Source organism: Saccopteryx bilineata, chromosome 5 (genome assembly GCF_036850765.1).
Source record: "Saccopteryx bilineata isolate mSacBil1 chromosome 5, mSacBil1_pri_phased_curated, whole genome shotgun sequence".
Taxonomy (NCBI): Eukaryota; Metazoa; Chordata; class Mammalia; order Chiroptera; family Emballonuridae; genus Saccopteryx; species Saccopteryx bilineata.
The window spans coordinates 122,739,240-122,754,475 of NC_089494.1; the positions used below are offsets into that span (position 1 = coordinate 122,739,240).

A 15,236-nucleotide genomic window follows, 5' to 3' on the forward strand; every position below is an offset into this window, starting at 1 on the left:
CCAGGGGCATACCCTGTACCCCATGTTCTCCTTCCCCTCAGCAGGACTAGAGAAGAGAGAGTGTGAATGTCAAGAGCTCAATGCAGAGCACAGCAGCTGTTGCCTCTCAGATGAAACACCCCCAATGAGCACCCGCTGTGTCCTCAGCAACATCCCTGCAGCGGGAGTTCTGTGCCCAGGGCACACTCAGCACAGTTTGTCAGCACCTGTCTGTCTCTTCTGGGCACTATTCTCAGCCCCAAACAGCATAGAGAAACAGAGACACTGGCACCCTAGACAAGATGCTGGAGGCTACAGGACACACATACGGCACAGCACACGAGTGTGACAGGACCAGGTGACCAGGGAGCACAGAAATATGGGTAGGGGCAGAGGCACCTTGTTTCCAAAGGTTAGGTGGTGCCCAAGGCCAGCGGGCTCCCACTGAACCATGCCAGGCAAGGACGACGGCCCTGAGGAGAGAGGAGACCTCTAGACGGGGACGGCCTAGCCAGAGTGCAGAGAAGTGTGGGGGTCACATCCAGGACTCCCTGCACACTGGCCCAGCTAAGAGGGAGGGTGTGGGACACAAGAGGAAAAGATTGGTAAAGGAGAGTGGGCCAGGTAATGAAGCTGGACCAGATCCACTGGGATCACCCTTCCAAACTCAGCCTGTCTTCCTGCCAACCGTCCATCACCTCACGCCCTGCCCACCAGTGGCCACGCCTGCACACTGCACCCCGAGGAAGGGGTCATCCAGGGCATGGGATGCTGCGCTTGGCCAGGTGTCAGGCTGTACCAGGGCCCCTTGTGCCTCCAGAACAAGACCACACTGTGAGCAGGCATGCGGGACCCAGATGTACACAGGGCCGCCCAGAGTCAGCCACCCACATGCAACTGCAGCTGGGTCCCTAGGACAGCTTCAGATCATCTCCAGGTCAGACACAGCCCTTCCCCATCCAGCTGCTCTCTGCAGGGCAGAACCCGGGCAGCCGGCACAGAACCACGCGCTCCCTTCCACAGGGCTCCTGAGGTCCCCAATGGGTATCTGAAAAGCCCTTCTCCGGAGCTCCATGGAGCTCTAACACTGCTTGAGGAGCAGTTGGGGGGAGGACAAAGTTCTGGACCCGCTGTCCCCCAGGGCTGCTCTCCAGGCTCCGAAGTCTAGAAGGTCACCACAGCCCAGGACCAATACCCAGGACAGCTCTCAGGTGGCAGCTCTGCCAGAGACCCATGTCTCCACCGTAACTCCATCCAAAGGGTACTCCCCACTGCCCCTGACATCTGCCCCCTTAAGGGTGGCCTGAAGGCTGTGATCCATCTTCCCAGTGGGCCTAAGGTCAGGGGCACCCCTCCTGCATGGCCCCACCCAGCTCCAGCTGACTCTCGCCTCTGCATCAACACCAGAGGGTCTTCACTCAGGGCCAGCAATGCCTACTTGGAGCAGAGCCTGGGTGGTTCCTGGGGACAAGTCCTGGGGGACAGGCTATTGATGGCCACTAGGAGACGAGCTTGGCCTACCTATAGGACCCTGGGTGGCGTCCAGGATTGCCTGAGCTGGGTTTGCAGCACTCAAGGGAGCGGAGGGGGACAAGAGGCCTGCAGAAGGTTTCAGTGCAGGGATGGAAGACACAGTGCTCTATGACCAGTGCTGAGCGGGCCCAGGAGGGGCTGTGAGAACGAGTGACAGCAAGTGCCCCACCCCTCTCCTAGGACTCATCTTCCACAGGACGAGCAAGGAATCTGTTTCCTTGAAGCCCATACCCCTGCTACCCCAGCCCCAACAGGTGATGGGCCACTGAGAACAGGAGCAGTTTAGCTCCGTGTGAGCCCACCGGCCCCTTTCCTGGCAGAGCTTAGACCCTACCCTCACTTCCCTCTCCTACAGCCTCTTCTGGCCTCCACCTCCATCAGTCACTCACTGGGGCAAAATTGCAGAAGCTATAGTGTCAGAGAAGCCCTCCCTTCCTGCTACCCTGGCCCTGCCTGGGGAGGGGAAAATCAGCAAGGTCCTCTCACACCCCCTCCTACTGTCTCAGGCACAGCAAGTGGCTTATTCTAGACTCAGCAGATTCAGGCCTAGCCCAGGCAGTGTATTCAGAGCCTTTGGTCAGAAAGCCCTGCCCCCAGGCTCCAGCGGGTTGTCACTGGCCCCTGACCTACAGAGGAACTTGGTAAGGATGCCCTAAAGTCCCTTGCAATCTGTGAAACCAGATAAGTACAGGTCTGAATCTGCTCCCAACACTTGGATGCCCTTGGGGAAATCACCCAACCTCTCTGAGCCTGCAATGTTTGCTCTGCAGGCTGGAAACAAGGACATTGACTGCCTTTACAGTGCTGTTTACAGGCCCCACAAGCCAAGGACAAATGGCCTTGCTTAATGCCTGTCATACCACCAAGCACAGCCGATGCTCACAGGGAGCCAACCTGCTCTGCTCCCACTTTAAATCCTGCTCCTTACAAGAAGCTTAAATAGCTCCCACTATTTCTGCCTTGACAAATTCAAGGCTTTTCAGTGTCTGGCCACGATCTATTGTCGACTCCTACCCAGCCTCCACCCTCCACCCCTACCTTTGCTATGCCTTCCCAAGGACCTAGCACATAATCCCACCTCTCCTCATTCCCTCAGTCCATGTCCCGTGCCAGGTCTCTCGTGACCTCACCAGCCCAAACCAACCCCCTGCTCCACAAACTCAGCTTTCGACAGCTCCCACCTGGAGGCCACAGTTCCATTTCTATCAGCTCCCTCGGCCAGGGGCTGCCTGTACTCACCAGCTGCTTGTTGAAGTTCTGGACACACTGTTCAAACTGCTCATCCTTGGTCTCGTCCGCCTTCCCCAGTTTCTGGAGGACCTGCAGAGGCAGACAGAAAAGGAGAGTGTTACCCAAGAAAGAGACTGGTCCAACCAAGAGCGCCCAGTTATCAATGCCTCAGGCCCCTCCCCACCCTCTAGCCAGAGTTTGACTGGGAGGCACACTGCCAACACCACCAGCCCAGGGCCCTGGGACCACCAGGAGAGCTGCTATAACTCCCAAGGGCAGGACAGGACTGAGTACATCAAGTTCTAAGACCTCCCCACCAACTCTCCAGGGCTTCCCATCAGCCCAGAGGAGAACCTGGGACAGACTTGCTCTAGCAGCTGCAACCAAGAGCAGGTGCCCCCCCTTGCTGATGTCACACTGCATCCCTGAGTGCTCCACCCTACCCTGGCAGCTGAAGAGTGAGCTGAATGCAAGGGGCGGCCTGCCTCCCTGCATGGCTCCATGTCCTGGGCTCAAGGCTCATGAATCCCAGAGGGAGGAGCAGAGCAGCCCCTGACTAGGAGGCCACCACCCAAGGTGAGGAAGGTGGGGGGTGGGGGTGGCAAGGTACAGGCTCTTTGTGTCAGTAGGAGTCAGTGCCCAATTTGACTAGATTCTCAGATACACACTCTGACCACCCTGCTCTCTTCCCCAGAGCCCAGCGGCCACCCTGGGCACAAGCACACACAGCACACAGGCCCACAGCCTCGCCACACACTGGGGAGGAGGTTAAGGGCAGAGGTGCAGAACAAAGAGAGACCCACAGCCCCGAGAGGAGCCTGAGAAGAAGCCCTGACCACAAGGGCTGGCCCGTCTGGTTCTCCCAGATTCCCCTCCCTCGGGTCCTGTCCCCTCCAGGCCCAAAGTCTTCTCTGATGAGAGAGAGAAGAGGAGCGGGGAGAGGAGAGAAGAGACAAGGAGGAAAGAGGGCCATGAGAGGACAGCAGAGAAAGACTCTCAGAGATGGGGTGCAGAAAGGGGTGCTGGGGTGAGACGAGGCGGGTCTGCAGGGAGAGGGAGACAGGCTGCCATCTGCAGCCCTGGACAGGGGCCTCTACTGAGCAACAGGGGGAACAACAGAGATGCTCAGTAGAAGCAGTGGCCGAAGCCCAACAATGAGAAGGAAACAGGGGACAGTGGGTGTGGCAGGCAGAGGGGAGAAGCTGAGACTGGACAAGAATGAGTATCCAATGGGGCGGCCATGGAACCAGGGGAGCCAGCCCAGCAGCTATCAAGGGCCAGCAGGTAACCCCCATCACTCTCCTCAGCTATGTTATCCCTTCAAAGACCCTGACACAGGCCACACTGCCTGGAGCACCAGCGCTGCCCATTCGAGACTCAGGCTTGAGTCCTGGACTGAGGGGTATCCAGTTCTGGGCAGATCCTGGACCCATCCTGCCCCTGACTGGCCCAGAAGCCACAGCAGGCCAATCAGCTCTCAGGTTTGCTCTCTCATCATGTGTATTTGGCCTTCCCTCGCCACGCGCCCACTCTGTGCCCAGTCCTGGGCATACCTGCTGGGGCAGCGTAGACCAACCAGACATGGGTCCAACCCCAAGAGAGAGAGAGACACAAGGGCCTGTGGGAGCCCAGGGTAGAGACCCCATCTAACCTGGGCAATCAAAGAGGACTTTCTGGGGGAAACTTACAGCAAAGGCAAGGAGATCCGAAAGATGAGGTCCATTATCAGAGAATTTCTAATCTCTCAAGGCAACTAGGGGTCACAGAGGATAATGAGAGAGGGTATGAATTGCAGGAGGGACAGTAGTGAGCCTTGGGGAGCATCCTGCAAATCATTCTACACTACCTGGTCATGACACAGTCTACGGGGCTAGAGCTGCAGCCAGGACCGAGCCACATGAGAGGAGGAAAGCAATAAAAGCCACTGGCACACCCACAGGCCCCCTTCTCCCATGGCAATCACCTCCAACTGGTCTCATGGACACAGGGTGCCCGTGGAGGTGCCCGTACTGAGTGAGGTGACTCACCCAGATCAGCTGCCCACTGCCTTCAAAGACAGAGATGGACCCATGTGCAGAAAAAAATGTCCAGGAATCAGCAGAGACTCTAAGTAAGCCACAGCCTCCCAGGGAGCAGGGTCCATGTCTGGCCAGCCCTCAAGCCTGTGGGACCAGGGAGGTGGCCCTGTCTACCCCCTACCTCTCCTTGTCCCTGCCGTCAGGACCCCCAATATGCACACAGACATGCACACCCAGCCCCGTTTCCAGACACAGCAGTGTGCTCCACTCAGACAGCCAAAGCCACCAGAGACGCTTCAGGACTTAAAAATGGCCAGCTACATACAGTAAGACCATGCCAGGCAGTGAGGGAACCGTTGAGAAAAGGGACTCCTACTGTTTTTCTCCACTTCAAGTGTCTTGTCTGGAAAATAAAGAGAACATAGCACCCACCTATGGATCATGTCCATAAAACACATCTCTGTACCTGGCCAGCAGCACAGACTCAAGTAATAGCAAGCCCCTAAGAAGCCTTCACATGACCGAGGCCCAGGCCCGACAACTCACCCTCACGCCAGGTCCAGATTGATGGCATCTCCAGATGCTGAACAGAAGTCACATGCATACACTGTTCATGTATGCGTGGGCATAAATGTATATACTGCAAACTTCTATTCATCCTTCAAAACCTTGCTCCAGGCCCTGGCCGGTTGGCTCAGCGGTGGAGCGTCGGCCTGGCATGTGGGGGACCCGGGTTTGATTCCCGGCCAGGGCACATAGGAGAAGCGCCCATTTGCTTCTCCGCCCCCCCCCCTCCTTCCTCTCTGCCTCTCTCTTCCCCTCCCGCAGCCGGGGCTCCATTAGAGCGGGGATGGCCCGGGCGCTGGGGATGGCTCCTTGGCCTCTGCCCCGGGCGCTAGAGTGGCTCTGGTCGCGGCAGAGCGACGCCCCAGAGGGGCAGAGCATCGCCCCCTGGTGGGCAGAGCTTTGCCCCTGGTGGGTGTGCCGGGTGGATCCCAGTCGGGCGCATGCGGGAGTCTGTCTGACTGTCTCTCCCCGTTTCCAGCTTCAGAAAAATACAAAAAAAAAACCTTGCTCTGGTGACACCGCCTCCATGAAGCTGCCCCTGCCCTCTCCCTCTCCCATACCACTCTGCACAATTTAGGGTCTGGGAACTAATGGTGTCCACGTGTCTGCCTCTGGCCCTGACCTATCCACGGAACAGCCTGAGGTCAGGGACAGTGTCCACCTCCCTGTTCCTAGATCCTACACAGGGCTGTGCAAAGGACAGATGCACAACATGTTCTTGGTGACCACTGGCTGATCTGAGTCATGGGCTTTGAGAGTAGAGCCATGACCTCACACAAAATATCCCATCTCTCAGCTTGTCTCCTCTCGTGCAGTTGCCTCTTGTGGTCATTTATAAAGAGGACTCAGCTTAACACAGAGAAAGCATGCCTTTGGAGGTAGCTATCAGAATTAGGATGATAACAGGCATTCATGTTAATCCAAAGTCTGGTATTGGGTACTCCAGGCTGGCTCCAGGGAGACCCAGCCTTAAAGAAGCAGTGTGACCAGCTCAGGAGGCTCTGGGTGACCTCAGGCTGATGGCTCAACCTCTCTACACCTCAGGGACCCACCTCTGACGTGACAGAGGCTTAGGAATAGACTTGGCAAATGCACGGTGGCCTTGCCCTCATTTAATCCTCATTTAAATCCCCCCCCCCCAGTTTTACAGATGTGGGAAGGAAGGCACATGGCGCTTGTACTCAAAGAGCTCCCAGTGTGTTTACTAGAAAAAACCATCTGAGCACACCTTCCCTAGGGCAAGGGCTAGGACACAACTCAGCCCAGCAGAATCCCACAGGCTCGACTGCTACCTGCTTCCTATCTCCCACCCTCTGTACTGGGACTGCTGTCACACCTCAGCCACTGGGTGCCCAGGCCACAACCCACCTCCTCTGGCCACCTCCAAGCTGCTCAGCCATCCCAGTGTCTGTGCTGTTCTTCATGGGCAGGCCCCATGGCTGCTCTCTCCCACCCCACCAGTACTTTCCTGGGGGAGACACACACACACACACACACACACACACACACACACACACGCTCTTCGCCTGCTGACAGAGGCGCTGTGGCACTGCTGCTCTGTCTACCCGGCACACTGTTGGTGGGGCCTCCACGTGCGAAGCTCACAGACAGACCACCGAGCAGCGGGGGCCTAGCCTAAGGGGCTCAGAGAATGCAGGACAACTGAGTTGGGTTTAGAAGGACAAGCAGAAGTCAGGTGGGGAGCAGGGGCTGATAGCAGAGCCAAGATCCCTACTCTCTGTCCAGGGGGGTTCACCAGGGAAGCCCAGACACTCCTGTGCCACACATCAGCCACTAATCACACAGGACTCCCTTTGCAACAAACAGGGAGGACCTTCAGATGGGACAGAAGACAGGCACACACACAGGCCCCACTACACTTGCTGTTAGCCCCAAAGAAGAGAGTAGGACCAGTTCAGGAGCACAAGTGCCAGCTGTCCAGCAAGCCTTGTCACTGTCACCCGGGTGCCTCTCACCACATCCTCAGCTCAGACAGACAGAAGTGGAGCTCAAGTGCCTCAGAAGTGAAAACCAGCACGGGGCAGAGAGGAGCTGACGGCAGGAGGGGACCTGCCGACAACATCCGCAGTTCAGCCTCCCTGAATAGGGCTGTAAGCAGGGACAGCCCTAGAGGAAGGACGCCCACCAGACACAAATTAATACCCCATAGTGCCCAGGCTCAGCAGGAGCTCCCTGTGACCAGGGTGCTATGGAGAAAGGGGGTCTTTCCCCAGCCTCTGCTGTGGGCTTCCTTACAGTCCATGCTACGGACAGCGGCCACCAAGCCCTGTCCTCTCCCCATGCCAGCCAGCAAGCAGCCCGGGGGACAGACAGGCCCACACCAACATGGGCCTCCGCACTCCTGTGCTGCACACACCAAACCCACAGGGGCAGAGCTCCCAGGGCAGTCTTATTTGACTAAGAGCAGTTCATTACTTACTGCCCACCGAGCCTGAGACTTCACAGGCGCCAAAGGCACCCTCCTCAGAGGTGTGCGTCTTCACCACCACAATCAAATGGCAGGTGGGCACAGACAGAGCTGGACACCGAGCCTAAAGTCTCACACTCAGGACAGAGCGCTGAACACTGCTGTCCCCAAGCAACCGGTAGACCTTGCCATGCCCACATCACTCCCTGGCCCACTGCGTAGATCAGCAGGTCTGCAGGCGCACCGTGGTGCTGGCACTGGGCAGCCCTGCTGGAATTGCTGAGCCCGGAGCCCAGGCCAGCCCCTCTTGGGGCCTCTCTCTCCCAGAGAAGCTGGACCCCACACTGGTGATGACATAGGCACACATCTGAATGACGTGGCAGAGGGCAGGAGTAAGTACATTCTAGGACCTAAGGCTGGGGAGAGGGAGGGAAGCCCAAGTGAGGCAGGACCCTTTTTCCAAGTCAGCCCTGCCCCCAGGTGCCGGGCCAGACAGGAAAGCTGGGGGTCCTCCAGCAGCCACAGCACCTGTCACAGCTGCGCAGGAGGTATCTCACACCCACCCACCCCTCACCCAGAGTGTCCCCAACACACACACCCCCACGGAGGGCTTCATCCAGCTCCTCCGAAGGGACCCAAAACCCAGACGCTGCACCCCAGAGGGCCTTCACCTGCCTCATCTCCTGCAGCGCCTGCCTGGCCACCGCCTCAGTCAGCCTGGGTCTGGGAGTGAGGCAGCTGTGAGCTGTGCAGGGTGGTGGGTGGCGCCACGTCACCGCTCCCCCAGCAGAGCTGCGGGGACCACAACAGGATGAGCGCCTTCACACCCCACAGGGGCCAGCACACAGATGAGCAGGCAGGAGCAAGGCCAGGTTCCCCACTGGTCACTCAGCACACACAGCTCCCTGTTCTGGGGGTGACACCCCAACAGGAAAGAGTGAGGGGGGGGCAGTGGCATCCAGCCAAAGGCCACACAGTAGCCAGAGCTGCCCTCCCCCAAGCAGATATAACAAGATGGGATACTCTGCCCGCGGGCCCCTGGATTCCTGACTCGCTCCTACACTGGGGGTCCTTCCCACGTGAGTGCCGGACCACACTGGAGAGATTGCTGAGCACAGCACCGGCCTTGGGCTTGAAGGCTCTGAACCACAGGGGCCCCTCCAACCCTGTGAAGGATCTGACACGAGAGTGGGCTAAGCCCATTCCCACACTCCTCCCAGGAACCCAGGAGCTGCCTGGGCAGGGCCCCAGGAGTGCCTACAAAACAGCAAGGAGCCCAGGGAGAGGGTCAGCCCCAGCTCAGCAGGCCTGCCACACTGCATACACCCCTCAGTCTCTGGGTCTGAAACGTAAACCTCAACACAAGCTGCAAGAACAGCACCACAAGCTGCCTGATTGATGTGCCCCCCGCCATGCACTGACCTCCGCCACCCAGCCAGTTGCCCAGGCAGCCCCCTCTCTCCATGGATGGTGTGGGTGGCTGTGTATGTGTTTGCCAAACCACGGCCGAGTGAGCTGCGGACATCAGGACCCTCCCCGAGGACTCGAGTGCGTCTCCTCACCACCCACAGGACCGTGAGCACACCCCATATGCTGAGTATTTGTTTAGTGCTGTTATCTGACCAAGCAGCCCAGAGTCAAGTGTCCCTAGCTGTCTCCCAAAACGTTCCTTATGTCTCTGTTGTTTTTCCATCTGAGATCTGACATAGTTCTCATGTTGCTTTTGAACTGTCATATCTCTTATCTCCTTTAATCTAGGATACTCCCCACACACCTATTAACTATGCACTATTGGACACATTGTTTTCTCTCTCATGATACTGACACTTTTATGATACAAACCAGTCCCATAGAGAACCCCCCCACACTCTAGATTGCCCTGACCCTCTCTTTTTGATAAAGTTCAGATTAAACATGTGTTTTGGCAAGAAGAATAGAGAGATGCTGCTGTGTCCTTCCCGTCACATTGCATGGGGGTGTGCCCTGTGTAGCAGGCTGAACTTGACCAACTGGGGGCCAGTGCTGACCAGGTCTCTGCTGTAATGGGAACATCCCTCATGGTAATCAGCCAGTCCCCTGAGGAGCAATACATGGTCACTGTGTGTGTCTGAGGCCAATAACTTTGCACACAGCGCCTTGCCCAGCCTCTAATCCTTCCCTCCTCAAAGTGGGGTCCAGAGGCCAACAGCCTCACAGCCATCAGGGAGTCTGGCTGGTACAAACAGCATCTCAGCATCTCCATACCTGGCCCCAGACCTGACGAACTAAGACTCCCCAGGGCTCTGTTCACGCACAAAAGTCTGCGAAGCACCTGACTCAGTTTTACCTGAGCCAGCGCACCCCCTGGGCATCTATCACATCCTCCCTGTGACCCAACATTCTGCACAGAGCAGCCCCCTGGTTGTGCCTCTGTAAGGAGGGGTGGGGATATCACCATGTTTTGCATTCAATGTGTTAGAATCTATTACTATCCTTATTCCTTGTGATACTCCAACTCCCCTAAACGTGGCTAGTACAAGCCTGTGGACATGTCCCTATGGGTCTTCAAGCATTTCCTTGCCTTCCAGCACTACTAGACGCTACAGGGTGTGTCCATATTCTCCCTGCCCCACCCCAGAATCCACAGGCTCCACAAGGAGCCCTGGCCTCCAGAGAGAGGGTGCTCCTGCTGTGAACAAGGAGAGGGTGTCCTCACTCCTAGGCATCCCATTTCATCTTCAGGCCATGCCCTGGGCTAGCTACACTCACCCCTAATTCAGAGATAAGAAAAAGAATGCTGAGACATTAAGTAATTTGGACACATGGCTAAGGAGCAAAGTTAGGCCTGTCGCCGCGTGGTGGCTGTGACAAGTATGGCTCAGGTCTCTTCTGTGCTGGCAAACCAACAAGACTGACAGGGTCCACGAGTGCCCTGTGGGTCCACGACTGTGTCCCTGTCAAGGCCGCTGGGGGCAGGGACTGAGCAAGGTGGGGCTGCAGAGAGGACAGGCTCCTCCACAGGCAGCTCTAGCCCAGGGCACCACAGCCAGGAGCTGTATGCAGCCCAAGCCCTCCCAGGGCCTGCTTCCCAGCTTGCTGCTAAGTGGGTCAGAGGACAGGCACAAAGTACTAAGCTGGCCCGGGGCTGGCCAGGACCAGACCTGGGTGTTCTAACTCCTGGGTCCTTTCTCCAGGCCCCTCTCCTGGGATGCAGCTCTCAACCCCAGGCTGATGGGTAACTGCACCTCTCATCCGGCCCAGGAAAGTCAGCCTCTCCCTCCCAAGAGCCCAGCAAACTAACTCATGAAAGGGAATTGGGCAACTCTGCCCTCAGAGCAGCAATGCCTCCCCCTCAAGGCTGGTGATCTCCTTCCTGGGACAAGTCTGGCACGGTCAGCAGCTCCAAGGCAGATGCAGTGCCCTGGACTTGGAAAGAACTGGCTGCCCCTGCAAGGGCGTCAAGCCCGTGCACCCAAGCCTTGGCCCACTCCAGCCCAGCTAGAGGGAGCAGCAGCTCAGGCTCCTGCTTGGGAGCAGGGCCCTGGGTCCCAGAAAGAAAGTTCAGGACACATGGCTGAGAGACTTTGGCCAAAACACTCCTTGGAACTAGTGAAGCACGGAGAGGCTTTGCCTTACAACTTCCCAAAGGCTCGATGACTTTTTAAGAAAGATAAATATTGCAACACTGGCCTTGGACGAGAGCCAGGGCCTGCATTCCATCCCTCAGAGGCAAAAGCACTCCTGGGTCCTCAGGACCCCGCGCCGCTCCCCACAGTCCACTCCCGGTGCCCACGCAGCAGGCGCACCCAGCACGCACAGGTGCACAGCTGTGCCGCCATCTGTCTGTGCACAAACACACACGCCCTCCCCACAGGCTCCTGCAGTTAGTTGCTTCCAGGTACAGCAGGAGGGTGGCAGGGAGTGCAAGGAGGCCACAGAGCCCGGCAAGAGGCAAAGACTAGGAGAAACTGTGAGAAGAACCAGACAGGGAACCAACAGAAGCCCAGGGTGGAAGGACCCAGCTCTGGGGCATACTCACACACACACACACACACACACACACAGGGCTGCCTGAGAGTCAGGCCTGGCCCAGGGGCCTCAGTCCCCTCCCCAGTCTCTCTGTCCCCAATCCTCACTTGGACCTCTGTTCCCCCAGGCTAACTCTAGGGCCAGGCTGTCTGACATCCTGCCTTCCTCCCTGGGCAAATACCACACAAGCCTGGCTCACACTCCGCAGGGGACCCCGAAACATCAGATGCCATCTCTCAACCACACACCTACAAGCCCAGCCCCACAAACTCTCCACAGACACCAGTGGCAGATACTGACTGCCCCTCCTTCTGAGCTCCAATGAGCTCCACTGAAATCACACAGCAAGACAGGACCCCAGAAAGCCTGGTCCAAAGACCCACCTTGAGGGAGGCCCACCACCCTGACACCTGTACACATGGTCTCACATCACCAGGGCAACCTGAGGTGCTATTAGTCCCATTTTACAGATGAAGAAACCAAGGCTCAGAGAGAAGTCATTAAGCTAATGATAGCAGAACCAGGACCTTTAAACCTGATGATTCCAAAGCCCAAAATCAAGTGTGACTCGCAAACAGGGGATCCCCAGGCACCCGGGCAAAACAGGCAGCTGCGTCCAGGGTTTACTGCAAAAAGATTCAGGCTCTATCTCGCTGAGTTCCAAAACATGAACTGGTCAAGACAACGCTTCTGTCACGTAACCAACACAGAGAGGCAGATTGTGAGGCAGCGTACAATGTTTGCAAAGATTTGACAATGACATGTAAAACTAGGAAAATATTTTCAGGTCCCTACAGGCCAAGTGAAGCTGGGTTGCCCCCTCCCCAACAGAGCTCCAAGGCCTCACCCTCACTTGGCAATACCTTTTTTATTTTTAAGTCCTTGTACTGAAAGTCGCTGTGCCCTGACACCAGTCCAAAAATACTCCTCATCCTTTTCTGCAGCTCCTGGTCAGAACAGCTGACTGCCTGAGGAAGCCAACGGGTGTTTCTTGGGAGACTATACCTCTAAAATTATCTCCTTCCTCTTTTGGTGACTTTCTCTTTCCTTTATGAAATATTGGCAAGAGTAAAAAGTGATGTATGGTTTCCTCTTTTACATCCTTAACTGGACACATAAAAGCACGGTCAGCCCCACAATGCCTCAAAATGTGACTGGGTGGTCAGAAGCCAAAGTGCAGAGATGACCCCCTCCCAGAAGCCCTGGCCCTTTCTACGGTGACCCCTCCTAGGGCTGGCGGCTTAAGTCCACCCCTGAGAAATGTGGAGGATGGGGTCTCCTCCTCCTCCTCCACATCCATCTCTCCAGGTAGAAGGGAGGCTCCCTACCCCAGGTAAGGAGTTTCTAGTTGACTCCAGCCTGGAAGACTCCCTCCCCCCTTTCTCTCTCCATCCACTGCCAGTGTTCTTGAAATTCCATTCCGGTCAGCAGATAAGCCTGTGTCCAGCCAGGGCAGGACCACCCAGGTCCCAGAGGAAGCCAAAGTGGCTAGATGACTGGACCAACGTGAGACAGAGCACAAGGACCAGAGGCAGCAGGGGCTGGAGTCAGGGTGGGGAATGGGTTGGGGGTGCTCCGAGGGGCCAGGCTGGGCTGCTAGGGTGAGGTGGAGGTCATAGAACAGCAGTAGTCACACATCCAAAGGTGTCCAAATGCCTTACACATGTCCCCCAAGTCCCGTGAGAAGAAAGAGGTGCTCCACAGGCGAAGAAGCTCAGCCAAGTGCTGAGTAGCTAGAATGTGAACACAGCCCTCAGCTCCCAAGGCAAGGCACCACCTTGCCCAGGGGTGGGGGACTCTGCCAAGAGGGGCACAGGCTGCCCCAAGGGAGTGCTGAGAGCCCTGGCTGGGTGAGCACAAGCTCTCTCCCCTCAGGGACGCCCCCAAGCTCACAGAACCAGGGATGCACAGGGAGGAGGGCTTCGGGAAGGGCCAAAGCCACCCAGACCAAGATTTGCCCCCACCCAACTAAGCAGATCTCTCACTAGCCCTCCACCCACCCTAATGAATCCACTCTCCAGTAGATGAAAACACTGTTCACTCACCACTGCTCCCTCCCGGTGGTCTCCATCTGACTTCCCCCTTCACAGTCAAGCCCAAGAGGACACCGATTCTAGATACTGAGCCATGTCCCCTGGGTTCATCTTGGATGCCTTTCCCCAGACTGCCTAGCTATGCCCTGCAGGGAACAAAGCCAATGCTCCAAGGAACAAGCATGTGGTACTCTAAGTCTACCAACAAAAACCCTGCAGGGCACAGAGGGGAGTGGGGCAAGGGAGGTACTGCTCTTAGGGAGGAGCTCAGGGAAGTGACCTCTGAGACCTGATGATAGAGGGTCTGCCCAGCAAAGGGCACAGCACATGCAAAGGCCCTGAGGTGGAAAGAGCAAGGACAACATGTCTGAAGACAAGGGCGTGAAAAAAAGAGGTTCTAAGGAAAGCAACCTGACAGGGTGATCTGCTCATAAATTCCTAACTGGGCAGGCACGCATAGTGGGTACTCACAACCCAGGCACATAACTTCTTTAGTAAGCCCTGTCCGTTGTCTCCGCGCCTAGGTTAGCACACCGTTGATCCGCCAGAAGTAAGGCCCCTCACAGAGGTTATTAACACTAAAGACAGCACATTATCACCAATACCCATCTGGCTATTTCCCACCTTCATGGAATCATCCTTCCATCCCTCCGTAACTTCAAATGAGTGCAGAAGCTACAAAACTGTCATTCTCAGAACCCTTGAGATCCCACTCCCCAGCATACACCATCAGTTTGGCTCAAATAAATCCATAAAAACCCTCTAAAGGTCTGGACATTTCTGACATCGACACTGAAGAGCTCTGACCTGAGTTGCAATTTTAAAAGATCGCAGGCCACTGAGTGGGGGCACACTGCAGAGTAAGATGGCATGCAGCCGGTTTGGAAGGTGACTGCAGTGACCCAGGTGACAGGCGGTGGTGAGTAGGCAAAAAAAAGACGACAAAGAGAGAAGCAAAGGGGACTCCAGGGCCTGAGCCATGAGAAGGAAGGAGCTGTCATCATCCAAGATGGGGACGCCTGGGGTTCATTCATGGTGAGTGTGAGGTACAAAAAGATGTTGGGGACGGGGGCACACCAGCCAGGGACCCTGGGGAGCTGGGGTGGTCAAGACAGGCCCCACCATCAGACTCCTGCCATTCACTCCCCATTCCCCGCCCACCTGTCTCAGTCATACCCACTCCAGCAAGCAGCTCAGAGCGGTGACCAGCTCAGAGTGTCTGGTCCAGACAGCTGCTACAAGAAAGGGAAGGAGAGTCGGGGTGGGAAGAGCACCTCCTGCCCTGAACCCCTATCTGTGGGAAAGGCCCAGGTGTACTGCCCTGGTAGAGAACCCTACCTTCCTGAGCCCTGAGCCTCATCAGTAACACAGAGCCAGGCTTTCTCTGTCAAGGGGGGATTTAAAGATGAACATGTGGATGTATTACAGGTAGGAGGGCCC

General features: G+C 56.7%; 1 protein-coding gene across 15 annotated transcripts in view; it reads right to left on the reverse strand.

Annotated features, from left to right (window-relative positions):
- Positions 1–15,236, reverse strand: part of BIN1 (bridging integrator 1) — a 52,168-nt gene that overhangs the window by 22,289 nt on the left and 14,643 nt on the right. For all 15 annotated transcript variants that reach the window (XM_066278984.1, XM_066278982.1, XM_066278978.1 and 12 more), the window contains exon 2: positions 2,752–2,832. In XM_066278984.1, coding sequence (XP_066135081.1) covers positions 2,752–2,832 — 81 coding nt within the window. The remainder of the gene's footprint in view (positions 1–2,751; positions 2,833–15,236) is intronic.